At 51.3% G+C, this 24,263-nt stretch overlaps 2 protein-coding genes across 4 annotated transcripts in view; both read right to left on the reverse strand.

Annotated features, from left to right (window-relative positions):
* GFOD2 (Gfo/Idh/MocA-like oxidoreductase domain containing 2) overlaps positions 1 to 3,307 on the reverse strand; it is a 38,241-nt gene extending 34,934 nt beyond the window's left edge. For all 3 annotated transcript variants that reach the window (XM_026495033.4, XM_026495031.4, XM_048223686.2), the window contains exon 1: positions 3,118 to 3,307. In XM_026495033.4, the coding sequence (XP_026350818.2) occupies positions 3,118 to 3,124 (7 nt within the window). In that variant the 5' untranslated portion in view covers positions 3,125 to 3,307. The remainder of the gene's footprint in view (positions 1 to 3,117) is intronic.
* A 2,082-nt stretch (positions 3,308 to 5,389) lies between these two features.
* Positions 5,390 to 24,263, reverse strand: part of RANBP10 (RAN binding protein 10) — a 66,046-nt gene continuing 47,172 nt past the window's right edge. The window contains exons 4-14 of the mRNA XM_026495035.4: positions 23,194 to 23,361; positions 18,155 to 18,177; positions 16,005 to 16,189; positions 13,581 to 13,693; positions 11,988 to 12,096; positions 11,729 to 11,877; positions 11,334 to 11,538; positions 10,495 to 10,616; positions 9,886 to 10,031; positions 9,450 to 9,561; positions 5,390 to 9,005 (exon numbers count right to left, since the gene is read on the reverse strand). Of these exons, the coding sequence (XP_026350820.1) occupies positions 8,875 to 9,005; positions 9,450 to 9,561; positions 9,886 to 10,031; positions 10,495 to 10,616; positions 11,334 to 11,538; positions 11,729 to 11,877; positions 11,988 to 12,096; positions 13,581 to 13,693; positions 16,005 to 16,189; positions 18,155 to 18,177; positions 23,194 to 23,361 (1,463 nt within the window). The 3' untranslated portion in view covers positions 5,390 to 8,874. The remainder of the gene's footprint in view (positions 9,006 to 9,449; positions 9,562 to 9,885; positions 10,032 to 10,494; positions 10,617 to 11,333; positions 11,539 to 11,728; positions 11,878 to 11,987; positions 12,097 to 13,580; positions 13,694 to 16,004; positions 16,190 to 18,154; positions 18,178 to 23,193; positions 23,362 to 24,263) is intronic.

A 24,263-nucleotide genomic window follows, 5' to 3' on the forward strand; every position in this document is an offset into this window, starting at 1 on the left:
ACCTGCAATTTTTTCCTAGATGCTGTCCAATTCCAACAATGAATTTATCATGGAATTGGACCACCTAAAACAAATATGCTTGAGTGACTTGTCAGACATCAGAAAGGCTCCTCTCCTACTTCTAAGTTAGTGGTGCCTGATTGATTCTTGTGTTTTCTTAACACCCATGTTTGTGTTACAACTTATGTCAGATGGCACTGCATCTCTAGTTCATTTCTCCTCTTACCACGTAACTAGAAAATCAGTTCAGTGAAAGTAGATCCTGTTAGCATTACTGGTTTATCTGGTATGTTGGCCTGTTAAATACTGTTGATTACTTTATTACAGGTCAGATTTGGTAACTGCCCTCAGCTGCCCTGGAAAATGGAGTGGATATTAAGTAATTATTTGTCAAAAGTTTCATTGCTATAGCAACGATGAAACACTTTGAGAGTCTGTAAGTTGATCTTTCTCTTTTGAAAGCCAATGTCTTTCTGATTATAGGAGCTCAAAAATTGCACACCAATCAATGGGACACACTCATCACATTTATGCAGTATCTTCTTCAACTGCTCATTCAAGAAAGTATTTTCACTTACATTCAAAGCAGCCTCCCACACCATGTCCAGCTCCAAAGACAGTATTTGCTCCCTTCCATCTTACCTTGACTTTGGTCTACTAGTCTGTCTTCTATCTGGGCCAGCGCTAAAGTAATGAGGGTTTCTATAAAGAATACAATGATTTTCATAGAGCTTTCTGACAGGATTTGATTAACAGTGCCAATTTACCCCATAGATTACAAACCCTTCTGATAATACTCCATTACATCTCTTGAGGTATTTATACAAAACATTTCCACAGATTAAAGAAAAATCAATAAAATGCACAGCCACATCATCATTGATATGGCATGGCATCGATTTATGAACCTAAGACAGAATTTTGTTTCTTTTTTTTTTTTTTAAAGATTTTATTTATTTATTCGACAGAGATAGAGACAGCCAGCGAGAGAGGGAACTCAAGCAGGGGGAGTGGGAGAGGAAGAAGCAGGCTCATAGCGGAGGAGCCTGATGCGGGGCTCGATCCCATAACGCCGGGATCACGCCCTGAGCCGAAGGCAGACGCTCAACCGCTGTGCCACCCAGGCGCCCCCATAATTTTGTTTCTTAATCTGACCTATTAATATCACCATACTTTACTTTTCATTTTTTAAAAAGATTTTTTATTTATTCATTTGAGAGAGTGCGAGAGAGCGAGAGAGAGCAGGAACAGGATGAGGGGCAGAGGGAGCAGAGACTCTGCGATCTTGGCCTGAGCTGAGGCAGACGCTTAACGACTGAGCCACCCAGGTGCCCCTAGCACCACCATACTTTAAATGTATCTTATCACTCTGAGGGGAAAGAAAACCTGCTGCAAAATCAAATATACATTGAAAATTAGTTCTATCAAACTAGTAAGAAATTGATTTTATTGGTTAGAATCAGCGACCATGGTTTAAAAATCACACACTTCTTTTTACCATATTACAAATCTTTTCTCCTTTTTTTGTGGGGGAGGGAGGTGTCATTGCTAATCCTACTACTAGGCTTCTAGTAATACTATAGCAATCATATATCTGAATTTTTCCAGCAAATAAAAATAACTGATCAGACCCAGACCAATCATTCCACAGGAAAAGTAGGGCAACCAGGTGTTAAGAGAAAGCCCGATAACAGAATTTTTATCCGTAAAATGGGGAGCCCACCAACAGAACTATCTGCTGAAAAATTTCCCCTCTTAGTCCAGTCTCTAAATTCCTAGTCCAAAACCAGTACTTTTTTACATTTTCTCTAAAATGGATGTCCTTAATTGAAACTCTTTTGTTCCCTGGTGTACTTAACTTTTCAGAAGAAAAGGAGTTTTCTTATGAAGAATTAATCTAGCTTCCCCAACACTTAAACACAACCATCTTCTCCAGATCTCAAAAACATGTCTTAAGTGTCTTTTCTAATTTAAATAGCTGTTCCCTTCAAGTGAAGGGTCATACAACCAACCGCTCTTCCTTCTGAGACTTCTGTGCCCCAGAATTTACAAAGGTCTTCTGGTCGGTGCCCCAACTCGGTTCTGGATACTCAAAAGGACACCCACCACTTTCTCCTATAAGATGGTTCATAACCTTTCTTGCTGTCTAACCAACGCAGCTTTAAACTTTTTTTTTTTTTTTAAGATTTATTTACTTATTTATTAGACAGCCAGCGAGAGAGGGAACACAAGCAGGGGGAGTGGGAGAGGAAGAAGCAGGCTCCTAGTGGAGGAGCCTGATGTGGGGCTCGACCCCAGAACTTCAGGATCACGCCCTGAACCGAAGGCAGACGCTTAACGACTGCGCCACCCAGGCGCCCCTAAACTTTTCTATTCTTGTCCCGTTCTTCAGATTCGCCTGAAGTTTGGGAGGTAAACTCTTACACAACCATTCACAAGTCCTGATCTCCCCGCCCCCATTTCCTTCCTCCCCATTCATGTGATAACATCTTGATGGGAACACCTTACTTCACCTTTTGTCTCCGCTAGTCCTGCTGCTTCCTTCCTGAGCTTCAAAGCCAGGCCAGGGCCATTGAGACGTAGCCAGTGGGCATTCGGTGACTGGCAGTGCCACCCGCGCTTTTTGGACTGTCCCTTCTCCCATCTGCCACCTGAACCCTCCTTCCTTAAATAAAGATTTACCCCCTAAAAGTCCCATCTCCCTCTGAAAGACGATGGACCAGGGCCCTTTGTCTGAGGCTTCCACACCTCACATCCTGGTCCACAAAGCGTCAGTCCACACAGGTAGAGTCTGCTCGACGCAGGACAGGGGAGCCTGGGTTTCCGCGTCCCGTAAAGGGATGGGTTATGGCCGAGGTCCTTCCAGGAGCCCAAATTTTACAATTATACGACCAAATCTGTAGGTCCTATTTCTGAGGCTGGGAGGACGAACTCCGGGGCGACCCCCGAACTTGGCGACCGCGCTGGCAGTTAGAACGGCCCCCTCCAGCCCAGGCTCTGAGTAGCCCCGCCTCCGACCTCAGGCGCCGGGACGCGCAGGAGGCCCGGTCGACGCCCGCTGGCTGCAGCGCCATGCCCTCCTTCATCCTCACCCGCCGCCGCGGGCCCGCCTCTCACCTGGCATGCTGGCATCGCCCGTCCCGCGCTGCACTGGAGACCATGGGTCTGGACCGGTCTCGGCCGCCACCCGCCCTCCAAGAGGGAGGCTGGCGGGGACGCGCGGGCCCCGGAGTCCAACGCGCAGGGACCGGGAACGCGCCGCCTGGTTTCTAAGGAACCGGGAGCTCTGGAAAGGGAGGGGCGGGCCGGCTGGAGGTCTGCGCATGCTCCCTGACGGGGGTGGACCTGGGCTGGGGTGGGCCGTGATCGGAGACTGCGCATGCTCGCACTTTGGGGGCGGAGATTAAGTAGTTTGGCGGAGGGCTTGGTTCTTTATTTCCGGCGGTGGAAGCGGCTGTGCAATCGTGTGACAACAGCCTCTGCTTCTTTCGGATCCTCCCGCCCGGGATCAGTAGTGAGGAGGTTCTGGGAACTGTGGTGGCCCTTGGTCTGGAATTAAGCAAGATCTGGTGTTGGACACAACGACCTGTTGTTGCAGAACGGTAGTTCTCTTCAACTCTCCGGACTTCTTGGCCTCCTGACTCTTACAATGATGACTTTCTGTGTTCTGGTACCTGTCTGGGCTTCTCTTCCTCTGCGTGTTCTTTGGTTGTTCTTTAGATGTTAGTGTTCCTACTGTGACCTCAGTCTCCCAGATGTCTTTACTGGAGTCTGTGTCCCCCCAGGTAAATACCATTTTGTAACAAGACTACTCTTTAGTTCACTATTACTCTGTCCGGCAGAGTAATGAAACCTGGAATTTATAAGCCTTAGTGTAAAGCAGGCTATGTTGGAAATGTAGGATTAAGGGAGCCCCTCCCCTGCTCTTCTGACTCCTGGTGAGAGTCTGGACCCCCACTCAACTGGTATTAGAATGGTGTCCCAGCTATCCTTCCAGAGCAACCTGTGATGACAGAACATGCCAGTTGAGCTGAGGCAGTTGTTCTTGCTGAGAACTGGTGACCAGCAGGGTTATCCCTACTTTGGAAGAAGACAGGACTTCCTGCCCCTGCTTCCACCTTCTGAGCGTGTAAGGCTCCAAGAGTGATGAGAAACGGTAACCTTTTTTTTTTTTTTTTTTTTTATAGATTTTATTTGAGAGAGACAGAGAGAGAGTACAAGTAGGGAGAACAGCAGAGGGAGAGGGAGTGGGAGAAGCAGACTCTCTGCTGAGCAGGGAGCCCAATGCAGGATGACCCAGGGATCATGACCCAAGCGGAAGGCAGACACTTAACCAACTGAGCCACCCAGGTGCCCCGAGAAACGGTAACCTCTAACCTCCCTCTTCTGATGGGGTTTTATCCCCTTAATCTTTCCCCCTGGATTCTGAACAGCTCTGCAGAATCAAAGTGTGTTTGTGTTTGATGTTTCTTACCGTCTGAAGATTCACTCCAGAACAGCATTTTCCAACAGTGGCACTGTTGACATTTTGAGCCTGATAATTCTGTGTTGGTGGGGTGCTATGCACTGTAGGACGTTTATAGCATTCCTGGCCTCTACCCAATAGATGTCAGTAGCACTCCAACCCAAGTTGTGACTACCAAATATATCTCCAGTCACTGCCAAATGTTCCCTGGGGGACAAAATCACTCCCTGTAGAAACCACTAGAGAGAAATTAAATCTATTCTGGATTTATGAAACCAGGACTTTTGTGCTTCATCTAACATTCCATTCTTCCCTCCACAGTTTTCCCTGAGAGTTCTGTCGAGTAATAGTCCTATAAAATAACTGAGTGAAGCACATACATATATATCTCTCTATGTCAAGCCTCCCCTATATCCTGTAATCCTCTACCTCCATGGTGTAGAATTAATCACGTTTTAAGGGTGGGGAAACTGAAGCTTTCTCTGAGAAAGGTTAATTTTCTGGTTACCCAGCTAGTAAACAGCAGAACCAGGATTGTGAGCATGAGTACTTTTTCCTCAGACTGACAGGAAGCTAACCTCAATAAGCCTCAGAAGCCCTCTGTCCAATGTTTGGGAAGAGTGTATTTGGACCACATTAAAATCTCGTTTTGAAGATAGGAGGGTGTGTGGCCACCTTTTTGAAGGTGAATCTTCTCCCCTTTGTCTCAGGTGAAAGCTGTTTGGGGGGAGAGAATTGATGCCCAAGTACCTATCCTCTTTGGGGTCTCACAAACACCTGAAGTCTTGAGGGTCCCTGAGGGGTACCAGGGGCCTGGGAACTTGAGAGGTGGGCTGAGTAAGAGCCAAACCCTCGGGACAGAGTGAGTCTCAAAAGGGATCCCAACCCCAGAAAGACTCAAAACAGAGACCAGACACCCGTGACTACTCATGGATGTGTATTTTAATAAAAATAATTCTGTCAAAATACAACAGGAGTTTTTTCATCTCTCAAGTACAATTTAATAGGATGTTTTGTGTTAGAATTCTCTCTAAACCCTCCCACGCCCACAAGTTTCATGCTAATGCCAAGTTATCAACTTGCGAGGACAAAGGCAGAACCAGTGTGCACAATGTGGAGGACATCTGTTTCAGCTGTAGTTGCTAATGGAGGAAAACCCTATGCAAAGAGGTGGCACCTGAGGCATCCAGAGACCATGAACTGGCCACAGGTCCGGTGCACGGGACCAGGTGGTCAAATAGGGCTCTGCTGCCTGGCTGCCACACAGCGTGCATACCTGAGTTGCGAGCAACCAAAGGAACTTTCAGCTCTGACAGTTCTCTGCCTCATCTTCTTTGTGCTTGCTTAAGGGGTAGGAAGGCGCTGGGTGGCTGGGCAGTCCCCCCTTCTCCATCTCTTGGTGTCCCTGTTCTGGCGGCCTACCCCCAGCCACAGATTCATGTGGTTGAGGATCAGAGGTTCTGGCTTTCTTTGCATAGTCTGCCAGCGTCCACTCTGGAAGGAGTGACCATTTGGTGGCACAAGGGGGAAAGGTAAATAGGGAAGGCTGCTCTCCCAGGGCTGGACAACTCAACAGAGCCAGGTCTTCTTCCTGTCCCCTCAGGTCAGGTCCAGCCCTTCACTGGGGCTCCTCCCAGGTGCCTTCCCCACTGTTGGCTCCCGAAAGCAGGCTGGTAGGACTGGGTGTACATAAGGGGCTCCTCTGGCTGGCAGGCAGCCCTGGACTATCAGCAAGATAGTGGACTCAAGCAGCTTGGTTTTGGTCCTCTCCACGGCTTGTGGGGCAAAGGCTTATGTCCCAAAGGCAAGCTGTCCAACTGGGACAGAGAGCCCCTCTGGAGAGGAACAGAGTAAACAACTTGGACTCAGCTGAAACAGTGAGATAAGGCACAGAAAATGGGGAGGTGGCCATGGGTACTGAGCGCGAGCCAGGAGGACACCCAACCCCAAGCAGCACACAGCTGTCCCAGGCCCTCTTGGGCCCTCTCTCAGACGCTCCACAACTCAAGCCCATGCACCCCTCCCCATCCCTGACACACCCCTGAAGGTACCAGCTGCTCAGACACCGCTGGGGGCCTCAAGAGCCTAAGCCCTCACCCACCATTTAGCTTCAGGACTAAACAATGTTGCACAATGCACAGGGATGAGGTTAGTCCCAGCTCTGCCACTAATTTGCTGTGTGACTTTGGCTAAGTCATTTAATCTCCTGGGCCTGTTTCCTTATCTGTAAAAGGAGAGGACTGGTGGAGTAGGTGTTCTCTGAACCCCATTTCAGCTGCAAAAGCCTCTGGTTTTAATTCCCAATCCCGCTCATCTCTGACCATTTTAACAGCTTAATGTTTCCACCCTCTGGGTTTGGGAGCTAGACATCCCCAGGCTTGCACAGGACAAGTTTCCTTTATAGACATGACAACACCTCCCCAACAGGCCATGGTCTGTGGGGTGCCAGCTGGGGCCCTGGTGGAGACCAAGAAAAAGCAGCAGCCTGTAGGATCATGTCCCAAGGCAGAACTCGGGGAGAGCACAGGGCCAGGGCCCCGACCTCATCACCAGCAACTGGTCCAACTCAATCACTTTTCCTGTCCAGCTGTGGGCCTGTCAGGCAATGAGTATCTCAGGCCATACCACCATCCCTGTGTCCGCTACCAGAGAGCAGGAGCTTACCCCGCCCTTGTTCAGGCAGGGACTAGAAGTTCAATTTCTGGCCTTGCCCCTTTCAAGGGCTGCCTGCGTGCTCCCTCTCACTGTGAAGCAGGTAGGGAAATCCCAGCCACTCCGGGTGCTCCTCTGGGTAGGCCTCCTCCCTTCCTCCTGGGCAGTCAGTCCTCTCCATGGATGGCCTGCCCAAGTCCTAGCAGTCAACTCAGCCCTTCCTCTCCTGATTCCCTGATGGCAGTACCGGGACTGTTTTTGCCCCACCAGCTGTGAGGATCCATCTGAAACAGCTGGTGGGATGCTTGCAGAGCCCATGAGGTCCCTTCCTCTGGTCAGCAAATACTCATAATAGTCTTTTCTAAGGGTGGCTGGGGCCAAGCTGCAGGGAGCTGCCTGGCACAGCTGCAGTGAAGCCTGGCCTTGTAGGTCAAGAGTTCCATCCACTCCAGCAACTGGCGGCCCAAGAATCTGCCTCCACAAAGTTCTAGCTTCTCAACAGAAAGCATTGATTCCATCAGAGCTGTGCAGAGATGGTGAAGATCCAGGCAGAAAGAAGGCAGCCCCTGTACTCCGGGGCTTCTGTCCTGGAATGGAGAGACATCCTCCCCGCAGCCTGACATACAGCAGCTCTTGGGTCAAAGGCAGGTAGTTTCCAGGCAATCAATTTAGAGTAAATGAATTATTTGGCCATCTTAACGACAAGGGAAGATAGGATGTTGAAAGGGGGAGAAAGGAAGGGGCAAGGCAGGCAGTGAGAGGCAGGGTAGAATGGTAGATAGCGTGCTGGCCAAGGACTCCCTTCTCCCTTGCTTTGCTGTATAGCCTGGGACAACTCATCCCTTCTCTGAAGCCTCAGCCCTGTAGTTCTCTGCTACCTCAGCCCGGTAGTTCTCTCCTCAGCCCAGCCGTCAGGGGCCAAGGGACCCACACCTCTCAGATGCAAAAAACCAACTTAGTCTGACCTGCCCACTAAGTGGCCCCCAACGCCTACTGGGCTTCCCTAGGCTACAGCTCGGCCTGTGGCTCAACAAAGGGGAAGCCTGAAATAAACTTACTGCTTGGCTGAGGTGACAGAGATGATTCTTTTTTAATGAGTTGGACTCAAATAAAAACATATGGTGTCTGGACAGCTTCACCCAAGAGGTGCTGGACCACTAACACTACGATAAATACTGTGTCTTTTTTTAATATATATATTTATATATATAATCTCATTTTTTTTACTTATGAAAATAATAAGCTATCACCAACTTGGATAGGCTTCATCACTAAATTAGCAGAAACCAGCTCAGCACAAGCTCTCCAGAGATAAATACTGGTGGCTCAGTCAGGAGGAAAAAAAAAAGATTAAAAAACCCAACCCCTCCTCAAAATAAAACCCCCCTTTCAAAGTAGAAGGCGCTACATGAAAGTAACCAGCCAATACTGTGTCAGAGGCCGCTGCACGTGAAGGGGAGAGAGACTGAGGGCAGGGGTAGGGGGAGGAAGGAAAGGAAAAAGGAAGGAAGAAAGGAAGGAGAGAAGGAAGGAAGGAAAGGAGGGAGGGAGGGAGGGAAAGGAAAGGAAAGGAAAGGAAAGGAAGAAAGGAAGAAAAGGAAGAAAAGGAAGACAGGAAAGGGAGTGGGGGAGGCCAGGCAGGAGGAATGGACTCTGCCCATGGCTTCCAGGTCCCTGCGCCAGATGCCTATGGAGGGCAGGGCTGCTCCAGCCCTGGGGCTAAGGGAGGGCCAGGCAGGGCCAGCCAGCGTGGTCAGCTAGTGCAAGTAGTCGTCGACTCTGGCAAAGGAGCAAGATCCCAGGCCCGCTCGGGCCATGAGCCGTAGACATTCAGATGCCTGACCCAGGGCGAGCATCAGAGGGGGCTGCTTTGGCAGGTTCTGAGACTCTGTGGAGGAGAGACAAGGCCTGGTCACTGCTTTGCCCAGGAGTTGGACTCAGGTCAAAGTTCCCTTGGGAGCAGAAAGTGGGGGCAGTGGACACAGTGGAACACAGTGTTCATGTGTCTCTGTGTATGTCCCAGCCACCAGACTATGGTCCCGTAGCCATGCCAGGTACCTGAGGACCTTAGCTCTCTTCAGAGCCATGGGCTGCCCAGACCCATAGTCATAGGCCAGGGTCTATCATGATCTAGCCAACCAACTCAGTTGGGCAGAAGGAGGTCAGGATTTAGGTTTGGCCATGGAAGCCCAAGTCCTGTGGGCTACTGGAGAGTGCCCAGGCAGAGCTCACTGCCCTGATCTGGACAAACATCAGCAATTCCTATGGAGAGAGGGGACGGACCACCCCAGGCACTCATGGACCAGCTTCTGTTTTTGTTAGATCCACTTACCTAAAATGGCGCTGTTGAGGGCAGCACACACAGGCTCCCTCTGGATGGGGTCAAGCTGCTGGCCAACTGGGCAGCTCCAGGGATCTGAGTATGCCAGCAGACTAAAGGCATCCTAAGGGACAGGGCATTCTTGAGAAGACTGTGGTACATACCACACACAAACATACCTCCATTGCTCCGGGGGCATATAGGGCCCTGCATGGTGCCCAGTGAGGGCACCGCAAACCCTGAGCATAGCGTCAGGAAGGACTGTGCTCTCCCCAGAGCCTAGAGGGGGTTGCATATATCCTGGAAAGTCCTGTTTCCCATTATGGACTTGACCAGAGCCCACTCTGTCCTGTTGCTGCTGCCCCCAAGGCCCTCCCAGAATCAACCTGCTCCCACCCCCACACCAAATGGGAGCCTCCTCTGTATGAGCACCTGGCTTGTTCTATACCTGCAGCATCTCCGTGTGGGCCAAATTCTTGCCGTACTCCCGGCCCAGCTGCTCACTCAGTGCCTGCAACTCGCGACCAAACAGGATAATCCTTTCTGTGGCAGCCTGGTTGCCCCCACAGAGCTGCCGCCGAGGATGCCCATCATCTGCACCCAGAGCCCAGCAGAGAACAAATCATGAGGGGTAAGGACAGAAGGGGAGGACTGGGGTGGGGACCCCAAAAAGGAGATGGCAAGAAGGACCTTGGGGGCACTGCCAGAGGCAAATTAGGTGGGCCATCCATAGCTGAGGTGCTTTCAGTCCACCTACCACATGATCTAGGAGTCTGGACTCAACTTTCCCTCTTCCCACCCTGTACAGTGCTCATAAGAATGGCCACTCTCACCAACTCTCTCTAGCCTCAGACACAGGGGCCCTGGTCTTGGCAGCAGGCCAGGGGCCTTCCCACTTCAAGCACCCATTCCTGACTAAGGCGGTAGTGGACCAGGTCCATTTAGAGCTTCTCAGGCTGAAAAAGCCTGCCCCTGCCAACCCCCTCCCGGGGAGCAGAAGGCATCTGGACTGAGCCTTTACCACCCATGTGACACCATGCTGGGCCATGGTTCCTACCCATGCTGGACTCATCCGTCTGTAGGTCCTCGTGCTTGTAGGCACCATTGACAATGCGTGTGGATACACTCTCCAGCACACCATTGGGGTAATGCTCTGCTTCCATCTCCATCTCACTGTCACTGTGGAGAAGGGTTGAGGTGGGAGTTGACCAGGAGGATGTGGTTGGGAGCAGCCTGGTTGGGCCTCCACTCAGGCTTTAGCCACAGGTTGCTGTGGGTAAATCGAGGGACCCTAGGAGCATGAAAGGCTTCCCAGGCTCCAACACTTGGCCCCTACTCTGACCTCAGCTATCCCCAGAGGCCTGTCACCTGATTCTCACTCTTGTCCCAGTGCTGCCTCTGTGGCTCTCCCCTCCCTGGCCTTTGTCTGAGTTGGCACACCCCTTCCACCCATTCCTCCCCCACCCCCAGTGACCAGGGACCCCTGAGAAGTATCTCTAGGCACCAAACTCAGGTCAAACCCTGAGTTATGCCTGGAGGCAGATGAAAGTCACCTGTAGTCTACAGCCTAAAACCTCTACTGCCCAATCTGTCTGACCTCCAGCCACACCCAGTAAAAGCTGCTTCGGTGTAGACCCTAGGGGTTCTGCAAGGCCTGGCAGCATCAGTCAGTGCTTCTTCAGAGAGTCAGGGCTGAGGAAAGTGGCAGCTGGATCACAGGTCAGGCCAGAAGCTGGAGCCAATGCCTGGCCTGGCAGGTCAGCAGCAACTACTCCAGGTACAGACCTGGGATGGAGGTGGGGAGTTAAAGGCGGGGGGTGGCACTCAAAGGACAGGCTGCAGTGAGCCCAGCTGGCACAGAGCAGAAAGGAGGAAGAAGCAGAGCAGGATAGGCACCTGGTCTCCTGGTTACTGGTGCTGCTGTGGGGCTGGGACTTGGTGGAATCTGTTGAGTTGGACTCGGAGTAATTGACGGAGGATGGGGATGAGGAGGACGAGGAGGACGAGGAGGAGGAGGAGGAGCTGGGTGCAGGGTATTTACTGTGGTTCTGTTTGCTCTTCGTGGATGCGACACCATTGCTGCAGCTGGGACTGTCTGCTCCTGGAAACCAGGGAACAGTCAGAAGAGGAGGGGCAGTTTGCCATAATTGGGCCCCAGGAATGACCACAGTGGTCCCTTTCCCTTCCCCCAAATCCAGCAGCGAGCCCTGAGCCCAGCCCAGGGAAGGGCATGTGGGTGGCCTTTCTTCTCCACACCAGTTTTTCCCCGAGCCCTCTGGAGAGTGGCTGACCTGTGTTGTGCATGTGGGAACTACTAGGGCCGTGTCGGGGGCTGAGGCTGGGGGAGCCAGGGTAGCTGTCCTGGGACTTGGGGCTTCGGGAGCTCAAGCTGCGGACCTCACTGTCGGTCCCATTCACCATCTCCACAAATTGTCGGCACCTGCAGAGGGAGCAGAGCGGCAATGCTCTGGGCTTGGTCTGGGCTGTATGCTCCCACCACCAGCTGAGAGGGGCTGGGCTAGGGGGGAGCTGGTGGTGCCCAAAACTTACTTGAGCATGAAGAGCAGGTTAGGATTATGCTCCAGCAGTCCTGGATAGAAGCGCTGTGTGGTCTCAATGGCCTCACCCACACGGCCCTCCAGCACCAGCTTCTGGATCTCTGCAGAGAGCAAGAGTATGGCAGTGAGTGAGGGGCTGCAGACCTTCTTCACAGCCACATGCCTGCACACTACCAGCCCCAAGCATGGACTAGCCAACAGTCAGGTGGGCTGGCTCAGAGTGGCATGTCTGGTTGAGATGCTCACAGAAGAGGCTGAAGAAAGAACCTGGCCTCCCAGCTCCACAAAAGACCCTGGTTTCGCCAAGTGTCAGGAAGTCCTCAAAGAAAAACAGGGGAAAACAGAAGCGGGATTCAGTGCAGAGGCAGGAGAGCAAATGTGGAGGCCTGCTCCTACGGATGTCAGTTGCCAGGGACCTGGGCATGGGGAGAGGTTTTGGCTGTGGGAGCATGATCTGGGGCTGGGCACCCAGGCAGCTTGGTGGCCATAGGGGCTCCTCTTCAGACAGACTTCTCTCCTTTCAGGCCTCACAGTGGGGTGGCAATGGGAACACAATGGTTTCTGGGCCAGGGCCCAAGTCTTGGCAGTCTTCAGGGGCTGCAGCATGCTCCCTACTGGGAGAGGAGGTCATCCTCATCACACTGGCATCTCTGACGTTGACACCTCTCAGGCCATCAGCATCTTGCTCTTGCTCTGGGGCCTGGTGCATCTTGCTGGGAGCGACTTCGGGTCTGAGGCTCTCATTCGTAGATCCCAAGTCTGGGATCCCTTTCCGTCTGTTTGGCTGGGTGTAGCTTCTCTGGGAGACACAGACACATGCACATACACAGAGACGACAGGCTCAGAGAGACGCAAGCAGGCACACACAGACACACACATCCATACCCATTCTCCTTCATTCTCCTCTCCTCTTCCTATCTCCTTCCTGGGCTCTGTTTCCTCTTTCCCAACACCCTCCTTCCACAAAAGAGCCCCAAACACACAGTATACAGGCCAGCATGTACACTAGGAAAGTTTCCTTTGGCTCCTTTCTTTGGTTGTCTGCAAAACGCAGGACCAGAGGTGGGCGCAGAGAGCGGTGCTACCACAGCAGCCATTGAGAACCAGCCTTCACCCTGTCTGACTACTTCAGTCCTTTCTCTGGCCAGGAACAGGCAGAACTACTAAAGCTGAGTAAACCGGCAAGGCAGGACATTGGTCTGATAAGATGCAAACACACTCTTCCAGAAGACTATGAACAGGAGGCTGAGTAGAATCCAGGATTTGGAGAAAGGAAACAAGCATGGAGGAGTGGGATCCAGCCATGCCAGGCCCCAGCCTGTGTGGGCCATCAGAGCGTGCAGTAGGGAGGCTGCAATGAGGCATTCATTCCCATGCTGCCAGGCTGTCCATCTTGCCAGTGTTGTCCTGAAGAAGGGACAGAAGCAGAGCCTGGGGCTGGGCTGGGGCTGGGGGCTGGTCTCCTGGTGGTAAGGACCAGAGCTGAATGGACTCCTGACAGGTTACCCAAGGCTGGCATGACCAAAGAGCAGAGTTAGGGACAGGTGAGGGAAGGAGGGAGAGGGGAGAGGAGAATCAACCTTACTTTGTCTGTTCTTTATGGATGCTTGTTCTTCCTGAATCGGGGTTTCAGTCATTCGGGCAAAAGCCGTGGCTGTGGCACAATACCCATGATGCACCAGGTAAGATGAGACCATGCTAGAAGAAAGGAAATGCTCAAGGTGACACTCTAGAACTGCATTTCTCACTGATCACCTGATGGGACAAACTATCTCCCTGTCTGGGCTTCCTTAAACACATCTTGGAGGTGCAAGCTCCACAGAATGAGAATAGAGAGGCTGCAACAAAACAAAAACTTGCCCCAGTGCTCATGCAGTCAGGCTGGGGAGGGGCCAGTCACCACAGCTGTCCCCATAGCTTGTTGGAGGGGCTGCAGTTTCTCTGGAATATGCCGCCCACAAGCGGGCAAGTATGATAACAAAAATATACGCACAGGCACATACCATCTCCTTACAGCAGCGGCTGCCTCCTGTGAGCTGTGGCAAGCCCAGAGACGGCCAACACTCTCTCTGAGGGCTCCCTAGAATGGCAGCCAGCCAAGCGGTCTAGGAGCTGCCCAGACAGAGACAATGTGTGCCCTGTGCGTGCTTTCTAGAGACACAGCAGGTCCTCTGCAGATGGCCCCACGTGCCCGGCATAAGGATTCCAGGTCTGCAGGTGAACCTGGCCCTCAGGAGTGCTGGCTCTAGACGGTGATAGGGAGCTAACCCGTGACCCAAGTCACTCCACAATATGCCACGAGTCAGGGGCCCAAGAAGCCAAGATATAGGCAACCACGTGGCCAACAGGAACACCATCTCTGGGGAATGTCCTGGAGAAGCGCAACACCAAGTCGCCATTGAATAGCACCGGCAGCTGGCTGAGCAGTGGCACAGGCGCGTGTGTGTGCATGCACACACACGGAGAGCGGAAGGGTGAGCCCGCACATCTGACGTGCACAGAAGTGAGTACCTTGGTGTAAACATGTGTCCGACGTCATTACTGTAATTGCCAAACACCAATGTGAAAGGCACGAAGTTCAGCTGTGTGTCCCCTCGTGTTTTAAGGGGTAGGTGGGATGATACATAGAAAGTGCCTAGCACAGTCAATGAAATAAACCTCTGATGATGAAACTATGTATTTATATTATACTCTGGATAATTACAACTATATTATTATAAACACAAGGGCAAACATTTTTGACAAAACATGGTTCAGATGAGTCCACATGCACACCGGATGCCACTAATATGTATAGTCCATCGACTCAGTAATTCCACTTCCTGAAAGGACACCAAGAAAATAACCTTAAATATGAAAAGCTCTTTACTTACAAAAGGGTTGCCTATACAAGCAAAAGAGAGGAAATAACCTGAACCTCCCACCAAGGTGGGTAGGTCTTGGCAAATACTACATATGAACACACACTGGCACACAAATACACACATATAAACACACCGTAAGCTGAGAGTATTGTTCCCTCCCCAACACGGCTGGGGCATCTCCACCTCTCCCCCTGCCTTTCCCAGCAAGCCTGCTTCAGGGACAGGCATTATACTGGCTAGCCCTCCAAGGAAGAGCTTCTCAGTAGCTCTGAGGGCTAAAAACAAAACAGTGCTGCTCTTCCTGAGAAGGGACTGGTCACTTAACCCCCTCTTCAGCCCTCCCCATGGCCTGCCTCCGTATCAATCCTTTAAGAAAAGAAGATAGCACGAAGAACCCAGTGTGCAACCCAACCCCACCTGAGGGACCCTGCTACCTGGGTGCCTTTGCAGGGCAATAATTAGGGCTAGTGGAAGCCCAGCCCTTCTTTGCCCACCCTTGGGAGTCAAGCTAACAAGCTAACCCACACCTCCTGGCAGAGTGGGTACTGGTTATTGCTTCACTCAGGCCTGCAGCTGGCAAGCAGAAGAGAGACCCAAACCTCGCCTCCCTTCAGATTCTCAGCAAGACTGGCTTCCAAGACAGTTTGAAAACGAATCATCCAAGAGCCAGATAGGCTGGCCTCAGGGAGATTCTCTTCCAGCCACCACTGCCATGAATGCATGGGACTCAGATGGATGATGACCCTGAGAGATGACTCAGGCCAGTCACAGCATGATGGGTACTCCCTATGGTGCAAAAAAAGTCCACAGATGAAGAGACCACAGGGCATCCTAGCACATCCTCTGCAAAATGACCTGGGGAAGGAAAACAGCTCTGCTGGTGATATTACATGCAGAGCCTTCCAATCCAGGTGAGGGGGCAAAGGCTTAATTCAGAACAGATCTGGAGAACGGAGCAGAAGCTATCCATTTGACAGGAGGGAAGCAGGAGAGCAGCAGGCAGAGTTACCCTGGGAGTGCTTTCCAGAAGGAATGACTACACAATGGAGTTCATAAGGGTAGCCTGAAGCAGCACAGGGGCCTATAGGAGAGTGAGATCCCTGGGATGGGCCAGGGCTGGGTAAGGGCAGGAGTGGGGCACTCACTTCTGCAGCACCGCCTGCCACTCGCCAAGCCGAGCACTGATGGGGAAGCAGTGCACAGTGCCTTGGACCTTGGCACGCCACTCCCGCATGTAGTCCTCAATGTCAAACAGGAAGGGCTGCTGCCCAAAGTTGGCGTCCACAATCTCCCCGGGTGTCTGCAGGCCTACGGTGGGGTAGAGGTTGGCCTGAGGAGGAGAATGAAATGTCAGTTGGGCCCTGAGGGCAATGGGGCAGCAGGGCCTCGCCTTACCTCTGGTATAGAGAGGGAAGGCGCTGGCTCCTGCAGGCCACTACTCCGGCTTTTGAAAGAATTGCAAGGCTGAAGGAGGCAGGGCTAAGCCACATTCTGCCCACCTCCCTACCAGAGACGCCATTCCCCAAAGCTTAAGGATAGAAAGCAAAAGAAAAGCAAGCCAGGCTCAAAGCAGAGTCTCCTGCCCTCCATCAGAGGCTATGGTGTCCCCCAAAACCCAAGGTCCCCCTTCAGAGCTCAGCCACAGTGCACAGACGTAGACCAGGCTCCACAACCGTACAGGGATGCCCGTAAGGATCTGCTACATGGGTGGATAATGGCTCCTTTCAGAATGATCTAGGACCAAGGATCCCTTTGCCACCAAAAAGGGGGTATATGACAGGGCAGGAAGGGATGGGGGTGACATGAAAGGAAGGCAGGGAGGAGGAGAGCATGGCAAAAGGGGGCAGGTGGTTTGGACCCCCAGATGCTGGGAAAGGATAAAGAGAGGCCACTGCCCTTCCTGTCAAAGGCACACTAAGAGGAAGATCTTCTGGCCAGTGAGATTTGGGCATGTTCCTCCATGGGTGATGGGGCTCCCTGCTTTCCATCTATGCCCTGTCATGGCTAACTTTTGCCAGATCACTCCCTCCCTCATTTCTTCCCGTGGCTCCCGCTGCTACCGAACAGTGTCTTGCCGGCCTCCTCCCCATTGTCACTGGGCCCCCAGTCCTCTCTTCTACCTTTCATCCTCAGGCCATGTGTCATTCCTGAGTATCACCTGCCTTTACTGCACGCTGGGTTCAGCCTGCCACACGCTCTGAATCCTCAGACCTCTTGCTTCCTTCCTTTCCCCTCCCAACCTCCATGCCACAGGCAAAGCCCACCCCCTCCAGCAAGCTTTCCCTGTCATTGCCCTCAATGACACTCCCCACCCTGGAGCAGCCATACACGTCCTAGCACTTGGCGACTGCCTACATTCATGTCTGCTTATCTCATGTCACGTCTCCACAACTAGACCATTCCCTAGTGAGGCTCAGAATTCTCCTATCTTCCTCTTTGCCTAGGACCATAGCCCCTCTTCTGGGGCTTCCAGGTAGGACAGAAGGGTTCTGATCTAAAGGTAAGAGTTTCTAACAGGATCCTGGGTGCTACAGTCTGGGCTTCAGAAGTCCACTCAGATCGCAAGGGCATTTCCTAGGGCATCACAGGGGTGCTCAGGATCCCACGGCAACCACCAGAGTCAGCAAACCATTCCTCCTTCCAGAACCCAGCCAGGGCACACTAAGCTAGGTCAGGCTCCCAGCATTCTGGGTGGAGGCCTTGCATGAGACGAGATCTGTGATGACTCATGATAATGAAGGACTGGGGTGCAGAGGATGAGGATGAGCAGTGAACTAAGCCAACAGGAAACCTCACCCTTTTCTAAGAAGAGAAAACCCCACAAAGCTCACCTCTTTGGCTTGGGCATAGCCTGTGGTAGCAGGCCTAGTTCCCTAGGGTAGTGGCCTTCCTTAGGGATCTCTGATGAGTAGCCACCGGGACCAGGATCCCTAACAGTTCAGAACAATCCTCTATACACCCCAGCCCACTGGCTATAAGCCACACAGAACTGGCCCAGACCAGCTGAGCCATGGAGCTGCCCTCATCTCCACCCATACCATCCCCCCAGCTGCCTTTGGAAATGCCACAAATCACTGTCACCTGCTAAGAGTCATGGAGGAAGACCAGGCCTTGCTGCTGGAGAGAGAGGAAGGCCAGGAGGTACCCCTATTGGTACTCCCAAGCTGACAGCACAGCATACATCCCTGTTTGGGGAAAGGGCCAGACTCCACACCCTGCACTTGCAGGTTCCACCATGCTCCATCTCAGTCAGCCCCCAAGAGCCCAGAGGAGGAGACCCAATAACAGTACTTACCGGGAGGTCTGTGAAGGCTATACCTGCAGAGGGAAAGAACAGAAATCAGGCCATTTGGTCTCCTACACCTCTGTGGGACCACAGAGGGTCCATCACAATGGCTGGGGAGGGGCTGGTTACCACATCTCTCCTATGGTATAGGCCAAGCATGTACTAGGGCCTGGTAGGTTTAGACCCTGGCCCTCCCTTTGCTGGGTGGCCTGGCTGGAAGTAAAGCCAAATACTTGAATATTTGTCCACAGCTCTTCCACTCTCAAGGCAATCCTGCTAAGAAGGACTAAACCCAAATAATCTATGCTGAGGCCTCTTCAGGCCTGATTCTTCTTTCGATCCAACATGTATTTATGGAGACTTGCTGTATACGCCAAGCCCTTTTCCAACCATCACCTCATCTGATCTGTATACCAGCTCTGGGGAGCAGGCTTTCTTATCCCCATTTTACAAATGAGGAAAGTAAGCTTCAGAGGTGAAATGATTTACCAACGGTCATAAAACTAGCAGAAGTGGCAGGCCTGGACTCTTCTAGTCTGATGCTCCAACATCATCTCTAGGCTGACAGAGAAGTGGAGAAAGGGAGGGTGGCAACTGCCCATGTCCAGCCCATACCCATTGAAGAGTCTCCAGAGGTTTCAAGTTGACAAATCCTAGATTAACACTGGCCTGTGCACCTTCTGACTCTTCTGCCAAGAGAAGGGGCTGCTTCCAGGTTCCTCAACCTTGAGTTGGAAGTGAGAGTGGAGGAAAGCAGGGCCCCAAATATGTGAGCAGAACACGCATCTCACAATATACACCAGAGCACTCATGTTCTATAGATTGAGAAGCAGCTCATTGAGAAAGGAGACCCTTCCAAGGACCCACAGCCCTCCCATTTTTAAGAAAATTTCTTCTATCTTCTAGAAGCTCCTGAGCTTTTGGATTGGGAAGTTTCCAAGCCACTCCTTAGAGATCCCAGTCTGCTCCCCTAACTCCTACACAGAAGAGAAACTGAAACCCAGCAAGAGAGAAAAATAGGTGAGGGTTTGACAGGTCTCTCAGTGAACCTGGGACCGGAATCCTGTCTGGGAGCCAGCATGTACCATGTGCTTGCTCTGTGCTGGGCCCTGGACTCAGGGCCTCCCAAGGAACTATTTAATCCTTAGAACAACCCTGGAAGGCGTATACCGTCTTGAACAACTAGTTTACTAGTTTACAGATTAAAAAACCAAGGTGCAGGGGCGCCTGGGTGGCACGGTCGTTAAGCGTCTGCCTTTGGCTCAGGGCATGATCCCAGCATTCTGGGATCGAGCCCCACATCAGGCTCCTCAGCTAGGAGCCTGCATCTCCCTCTCCCACTCCCCCTGCTTGTGTTCCCTCTCTTGCTGGCTGTCTCTCTCTGTCAAATAAATAAAATCTTTAAACAAACAAACACAAGGTGCAGAGAAACTGTTTACATTCTTTGCCAGGCTATTTTGCTCCTTAGTGAGGGAAGTGCATAAATCCCATGATCTGCCTGCCTGAAGCCACTTCTCAGCCCCACATGCAGAGTAGCAGGCATGGAGCTGGCAGAATGGAAGCTGGAAGCCCCTCTGCATCCATGAGAAGACCTCAGTGTCCACCCTCCAGGTCTGTACAGGAGCTGCCCTTGTGGATCTCAGTGTGGCCAGGCTGCTGCTGCTGCATTACTCCAAGCTCACGGAGAAGACCCACGGGCCCTGGAAGAAGAAGGTCCAGGCTCCATCAGTTATCTACAGTGAGACCTTGGCAACTGACCCAGCCTTTCCAAGCCCATCTGAAATAAGGGGGTAACACTAATCCTGACACTTCAAGAAAGAAAGGAGAAACTGCGATACTCTATAAAAACTGCTTCAAAAACTGTGAAGTCTTGGTACAAGCTCGCTGCAGTTGTGCCACAGGGTGAGGAAACTGCCACACTTCTGGGCAGGGGAAGACCTACCCTGGCTTGCCCAGCTCTACCTCACAATGGCACTTGGGAAGGACAAGGCCTTGAGGTGCTTCCAGGAAGATGAGGAAAGAGGCTACTCCACCCCCTATTGCACCGGACAAGGGCAACACTGCTGCCCCAGCCCTGTAGGTCTCTGGGAGCTTCTGCAAGGCCAATGTAGTGGTGAGATCTGGGAAAAAGGTCAGGCAAAGATCCAGGATGCAAACAGAACATTCAAACCTGCTGATAAAAAGTGCTCTGAGCCAAAGAGACATAGGTCAGGGGTTAATGAGGCCGAGGGTATAAAGCCTGTAAGAGCACAGGGGTGTATAAAAATGCCTCTGCAAATGCATGGACCACTTGTAAGTGAGATATCAGTTTCCTATCTCCATTCATTCACCCATTCATCCTTCCATTAACTATCTGCTAAGATCTCTCAGGAGCCAGGCCCTCAAAGTGCTGCTGGCTCCACGCAACTAAAAATTACACAGACAACTGACCACTGATGCAAGGGCAAGTGCCGTGACAGAGGAACGATGGAGCAAAGCATGGGGGGGGAGGGGTCAGAGGTAGGAAACATCATTCTGCTTCTCTAAAGGGGAGAGGGTTAGGGTTCGGGGTCTGAGCAGTGACCGATCCCAGGTGAGATTCTGAAGCACATTATTGATGAGCTGGCTTGTGGAAAGGAAACAGGGTCATTAGAAGATTCACCAAGTAGTCTATCAATTCAAGTTCATTGCCTTTCCTTTAAATTTTGTGATCTAGAAAATGCAGGGGACAGGCCATATACATTTTTCAGTAAGGTCTCAGTAATATCCTTGTGGAGAAGACAGAAAAACAAGTTTCAAACTAACATAACAAAGTGATTCTGAAATAGCTATATTCTGAAGGACTCAGATCTAAGCCTTGTCCTCTTCCAATATTTTTTATCAAGACCTTGGTGAAAACATACATAAACATGTTTATCAAATTTTAGGTTAATACAGTGCTGACAAGGCTATTAAATATTTGAGAAAGAACAAGCAAGATCACAGAAGATCCTGACAGGCTGGAAAAAGAAGCGATATCCTCCTAAATGAGTGAGGTCTTGCATGAGGTCTATAAAATATATGAAATAGGGAAGATAAGAGTTTAAAAACAATGTAAAGGTTTGGGCTGACATTAAGGTGGCTGAGAGCTCCTTATGGACCTAGGGACCTGACTGACAAAGAGCTCAGGGGCTTGGCATGCCCACAGGGCCCAGACGAGGAGATGAAGGTGCAGAGAGGACAGCAGGGTATGCCTCAAACTTCATCCCATGGCAGGTGCTGTGCTCCAGGTAAATGTGGACAACATGCAGGGATGTGATGAGGGCAGGTATCCCAAGCAGAGGGGAAGGACCGAGACTGGGACAGGTGAATGGGGGCGTGGGTGAAGAGTGAGAATCCACAACAGAGGCCCCTGGGACTCTGACAGCAGAAAAAGAGCCAGGAAATAGCTGGAGTCAGAGAGCAAAGTGGGGTGCAAGAAGCCATCTTGAGACCTTGCCCCTAGCTGCCAGCTCACCAGCTGGATGCCAGCAACTACAGCTGGGTGGCTACGGATTTCAAAGGAGGATTTCTCCGGATGTGCACCTGAGTCACCTCCACAGTGTTTATGCCATGCTCTTGGCTGCCCGCTGTGGGCTATGGCAGCTGACTGTCCTGTTGAGGAATGCTGACTCCTGGCCTCTCAGCCCCAGCCACCAGCAAACCCGATTTCCACTCATGTACCCTAATTCAGCCCAGGCTCATCTCATGGCAAACCCACAAAGAAGTCACCTCTGTGGGGAATGACAACCACCTTCTTACTGCCCCTCAAGCCAGGGGATGCAGGCCTCCTAGAAGTTAGGTTCTAAGTAAAATGTCCAATTCCCTTTTCTGGAAAGGCCTGTGGCCAGCCTAGCTGGTAGGGTTCTACCAGATCAGAGACCTCTGCAAACCCAAACAGGCAGGCCCAGCAGTTACACTACCTCAGAGACATTTTGGTCAAGGGCTCCTCTCACTCAAGAGCCAAGTAACAGTCAGCCCCAGTAGGGCAAGGCATCACAATAGCCAACATCTCCTTATCTCCCAGGCTCTTATCCTAAATCTCTCCACATGTACAGGGTTGCTCTTCCAAGAGATCCTTCAGGGCCCCCATCACCCTCCACTGACTGCTGCTCCTCCCGGGGTTCCTGATCCTGGTTAACAGCACCACTATCCAGCCACTTTCCCATCCTCCATTCTTGCTAGTGCACCCCATGTGTCACAAAACCCTGGTGGGCCACCCTGGCCTTTGTCAGGCTTGTTCCCCAAGCCCTGTACCAATCACTACAGCCTCGCCCCAGGCTATCTGCCTCTTCCCCAGGCCCTCACGCCAGTCCCTCCTTTGCAGTTACATCAAAGGACCTTTTTTTTTTTTTTTTAAAGATCTTATGTATTTATTTGACAGAAAGAGACAGCCAGCGAGAGAGGGAACACAAACAGGGGGAGTGGGAGAGGAAGAAGCAGGCTCCTAGCAGAGAAGCCTGATGTGGGGCTCGATCCCAGAACACTGGGATCACGCCCTGAGCTGAAGGCAGACGCTTAACGACTGCGCAACCCAGGCGCCCCTCAGAGGACCTTTTTAAATAGAACTCTGTCCAGGTTGCTATCTGTTAACCAGTGAAAAGACCTGGCCCCATCTGACTCCAGCCTGTCTGTTTACCTCCTATACTACAGCAGACCTCCTGTTGCTCCACAGCAACTAGCATCTTGCATTTGGAAGGGCCAGCCAAAGTCAGGGCCCAGGCCACAATGGCAGGTATGTACTTCTCACCAACGCCAAATCCTGCTCCAACAAGTGTCACACAGGCCAGGGCCATGACCATGACGTTGCTCTTTTCTCAGCACTGACCCTGGGCTTGATAAATGCTGCTAAATGGATGGATTAACAAAGGAACCATCTCTGCTACCTTCCCTTCCCTTTGCAGGACTCCAATGCCTAGAAATGGCTGAAGTTCCCCAGAGCTTGGCAGAGGATCAGTGACACTGCTTTGGCTTTCAAGCATGCCTGTGGGCCTCTCACCAATCAAACTGGCTCCATAGGGCACACCCTCTAAGGTCCCCTAGGCACCCACCAAGGCTGTGGCCATTCTTGGTGTAGAAGCAGGTGCTGTTGATGAGGTTGACACAGCAGCCAATCACGTCTCCCGTGGTGAACGTGGGACCGTAGGGCTGGCCAGTTCCAGAGGAACAGAATGAGTGCCCATCATCACCATGATAACCATAGGAATGTTTATCCCAACCTGTGGAGGAAAAGAAGAGCACAGGTGAGTAGAGCTACTTGAGACAGCCAGAGTCACTGTCTGAGTCTGAGCCCCTCTCCCCAGCCTGCTACCACATCAGTCAGCTGGCTGTGGACAGGGTCTGGCTATGCCAAAGGAGCAATGAGGCCAGCAGATCGCCACACCTGAGTAGGTGAAGCAATCAAGGGGCCCAAGCTGTGGTTAACAAGAACCAAAACCATGAGTGACCTGGAAGGGACCTACCAGAAGGCCATGCGTGCGACAAGGAAGTGGTTAGGGAAAGCATCATGAAGGAGAGGGAGCTTAAACTGACCTTTGAGGGGTTTTTAAACATGTTCTTTAATTGAAGTATAATTTACATGTAATAAGATTCTCCCTTTTTAATTGACAGTTCAACAAGTTTTAACAAATGTTACCACCATGATCAAGATATAGAAATTTCCACTGTTACAATAAGTTCCCTCATGCCTCTTTGAGGTCAGCCCCACTCCACCCACCACCAGTCCCTGGCAACATGATCTGATTTGTTCCTAAGGTTTCACCTTTTCCAGGATGTTATATAAATGAAATCACAGAATATAGAGCGTCTTGTGTCTGAATTCTTTCACACATTTGAGATCCATCCACATTGTTCAGGTGTACCAGTATTTTGTTTCTTTTTATTGCTGACGTAGTACTCCATTATACGGATATGCCAGAGTTTATATACATTCACTAGCTAATGACATTTGAGTTGTTTCAATTTTTGGCTATTGTGAATAAAGCCAATAAATATTTGCATGCAGGCCTTTGCGTGGACGTATGTTTTCATTTTTTTTGGGTAAATATTTAGAGGTGGTATTGCTGGCTCATAAGATAAGTATATGTTTAACTTGATAACGAACTGCCAAACTGTTTTCCAA

The sequence above is a fragment of the Ursus arctos genome, unplaced genomic scaffold, assembly GCF_023065955.2.
Source record: "Ursus arctos isolate Adak ecotype North America unplaced genomic scaffold, UrsArc2.0 scaffold_19, whole genome shotgun sequence".
Lineage (NCBI taxonomy): Eukaryota > Metazoa > Chordata > Mammalia > Carnivora > Ursidae > Ursus > Ursus arctos.